The 2,813-nt window shown below is 51.7% G+C and overlaps 1 protein-coding gene across 1 annotated transcript in view; it reads right to left on the bottom strand.

Annotated features, from left to right (window-relative positions):
• The window catches only part of LOC103391484 (centrosome and spindle pole associated protein 1-like), an 11,286-nt gene that overhangs the window by 4,624 nt on the left and 3,849 nt on the right, over nucleotides 1–2,813 (bottom strand). Inside the window, exons 8-15 of the mRNA XM_025063376.1 lie at nucleotides 2,451–2,547; nucleotides 2,179–2,236; nucleotides 1,644–1,894; nucleotides 1,443–1,547; nucleotides 1,211–1,408; nucleotides 1,020–1,113; nucleotides 550–588; nucleotides 24–138 (exon numbers count right to left, since the gene is read on the bottom strand). Of these exons, the coding sequence (XP_024919144.1) occupies nucleotides 24–138; nucleotides 550–588; nucleotides 1,020–1,113; nucleotides 1,211–1,408; nucleotides 1,443–1,547; nucleotides 1,644–1,894; nucleotides 2,179–2,236; nucleotides 2,451–2,547 (957 nt within the window). The remainder of the gene's footprint in view (nucleotides 1–23; nucleotides 139–549; nucleotides 589–1,019; nucleotides 1,114–1,210; nucleotides 1,409–1,442; nucleotides 1,548–1,643; nucleotides 1,895–2,178; nucleotides 2,237–2,450; nucleotides 2,548–2,813) is intronic.

Below are 2,813 nucleotides of genomic sequence, written 5' to 3'. Positions count from 1 at the left end.
CCCTGTGCTTCCCCTCGGGGGGCCCCCCCCCCCGCCTCGACCCCAGGGCTGGTGATTCCTCATGTCAGCCTCCAGCTGGGCCTCGTATCTCTCCCTCTCCTCCCTCTCCAGCCGTTTCCTCTCCTGTCTCTCCCGGATCTGCAGAGAGACATTTTCAGGTCAAGAACTTCAGTCCTGGACCTCAGCACCGTCCACACAGGGTTCTTTAGACGGAGAACTGGTCTGTACTCACAGAAGATCATTAGAATCAGAACGATTCTACACACGTCCACTTGGTGGCGACATATGATCATTAAACAATAGAGTCAAAGCTGTTGAAGATCCTGTTCTCAGTGAAGTGTTCAACTAAACCAGCCTAACAAATGACCTACAGGTTAGAAGAGGTTGGGAGGTGACGGGGGGCTGGGGGCTGGGGGGGGGCGTTGATTGGTTGTGCTTGTAGTGGGCTAGTCTACCACAGCTACAGCTACCATGTGACTACAGGACCGGACCCTCAGGTCAGCTGACCTTCTAGAACAGTGAGGTCCAACATCAACGTTCCTTCATTACCTTCACGTACATCTCCATGTTCCACCTTCTAGAATCTTCCTGCCAACACAGCACACACTTTGATGCATGTTACATCACCAACACGGAGGCCAATCACAGCAGGTGCCAAAGTAAGGACCAACATCGGTACCACAGCGTGGTTGATCCAACTGGACCAGTTCATCTGAGCCAGACTTCACAGCAGAAAGGTCAGAGTTCAGACCAGAACACGTTGTACTGTAGTATTACATGTGATTGAATACACTGTGATGCACTGAGGATTTCCTGTTGCTAGGCGACCGCGGTCTGTTCTACTGTGAAGATCTGGTGTTACTTGACAACTGCTTTAATCCATGTTTCATCAATGACTACAACTGTCCAGTAGTGACGTGGACTACAACTGTCCAGCAGTGACGTGGTTCGCGGACCATCTGTGGCCCTCGGGCCGTTGTTTGATTAGACTGGGGTGTGGTTTTAGAGATTTTCCTGACCTGTTCTTTGAGGCCGTCTCTGTAGTTCTGGTTCCGTTCTCGTGCAGATCGCGATCTCTCTGAAGGGAAGGCTCTGGTTTCAGGAGCCTCATTTCTGGAGCAACAGGAAGAAAAAAAATAATAAAAATAAATAAATAAATAAATATAAGACATGGAGACCAAATACATCTGATGACTTGAAGAGACCGTACTGTGTCGGCTGATCAGGCAGGAAGCTGCCCACGCTGTACTGACTGTTGGGGCTGTGGTTACTGAGCTGACTGGGCACAGCGCCACCTGGTGCCACACTCCAGCAGGACATGGGAAGGCCGGCACAAGGAACCGACAAATGAGCGCCTGCACAAAGAAACGACGTCTGAGTGAACGGTGGGAACACGACGGAGCGGTGACGTTTTCATGTTGTGACTGAGACGCCGTTCTTACAGCAGGGATGGTGGGGGGCCCGGGGGGCAGTAATGAGGTTCAGGGTAGAAGTTTCTGTAAGTGTCACTAAGAGATGGGGGAGGGTGTGGGGGGAAGGCAGGGAGTCTGCAGACACAACAACACATCAATAAAACAGTCCAGTTCTGGTTCTGATGAATTCACACTGAGGAAATACGACTGCACCCGGGGGGGTCCACAGACCTGCTGGGGGGCAGGGCCGCAGGGTGGCTGTTGGGAGACAGACCCAGACCCAGAGCAGAGCTGTACTCCAGCAGGGGAGACTGGAAGGCAACCAGAGGCTGCTGAGGAGGAGGAGGAGGAGGAGGAGGTTCTGTGCTCCTCTGGTCCTGAGCTGGGCCTCTGAAGGACACACTCTCTGCTGCAGCTGATGAACCGTGTGACACCTGAGGGGTTTTTCTGCGGCCGAGTCCAAACTGTCTGATTCGGTCCGGCTGGTGGGGGAGGAGGGGGGGGGTTAACACAGAGAATGTGAATGTGTGTGTTCTTGTAGTTTGGACAATTGTCTCAACACTGAACTTTTTATAAAATACTGTGGTCCCTAAAAAGGGAATAAAAATGACCTCACAATGACCTGATGATTTCAGTTTAAACCTTTTGAAAGAGCAGAGCTAAAGAAGAACCAAACGTGCACCCCCCCCACCAGCACACCTACTGCAGAGGTCATACAGAGGTCAGTGTGTGTGTGTGTGTGTGTGTGTGTCAGATCCAAACCCACCTTCTTCTCAGGGTCATTTGCTCCCGTGGCAGCGACCCTCAGCTCCAGCTCTTTCTCCCTTCAATCAAAGACACTCAGAGTTACTGCTTCACGTCAGGCTGTTGGACTGAACTGAGACCAGACTTCATCAGTGGTTAGTGCCCCCTGTCTTACAGAGGGGAGGGGGGGTCAGAGGAGGTTGGAGGTTCCTCTGATCACAGTCCAGACCCCCCCCCCCAGTGACTGCTGGGTTTGACCTCAGTGTACCCTAACCTGTCAGAGTTCAGAAATACCTCTTCCTGTTCCTGTGCTGCTCAGCTATTTGCTGCTGCAGTTCCCGTCTGTATTGTTCCTTCTTCCGTCGCAGCGTCTCCTCTGTATCAGCTTCTCCTGGTGTTGGACAAAGACAAAGTCACATCACAAGACACTTCCAAAACACCAACGATAACGTGACGAGGGGTGTCCCGTGTTTACTTTTCTGGTTCTGTCATTTTAATGGTCTCTACATTGGAATGGATTTTTATATACAATAAAATAGGAGAACGGCCACCAGGGGGAAGTCTTTCATGGTTCCTCTGGTCGAGGCCTCAGACCACGGCAGATCAACCTTGATCCACAGAATGACCACCAGGGGGAGTTGAGCTCAGAGCACGTGA

This window comes from Cynoglossus semilaevis, chromosome 15 (genome assembly GCF_000523025.1).
Source record: "Cynoglossus semilaevis isolate Cse_v1.0 chromosome 15, Cse_v1.0, whole genome shotgun sequence".
NCBI classification, from domain to species: domain Eukaryota; kingdom Metazoa; phylum Chordata; class Actinopteri; order Pleuronectiformes; family Cynoglossidae; genus Cynoglossus; species Cynoglossus semilaevis.
This window is presented reverse-complemented; position numbering and strand designations above follow the sequence as displayed.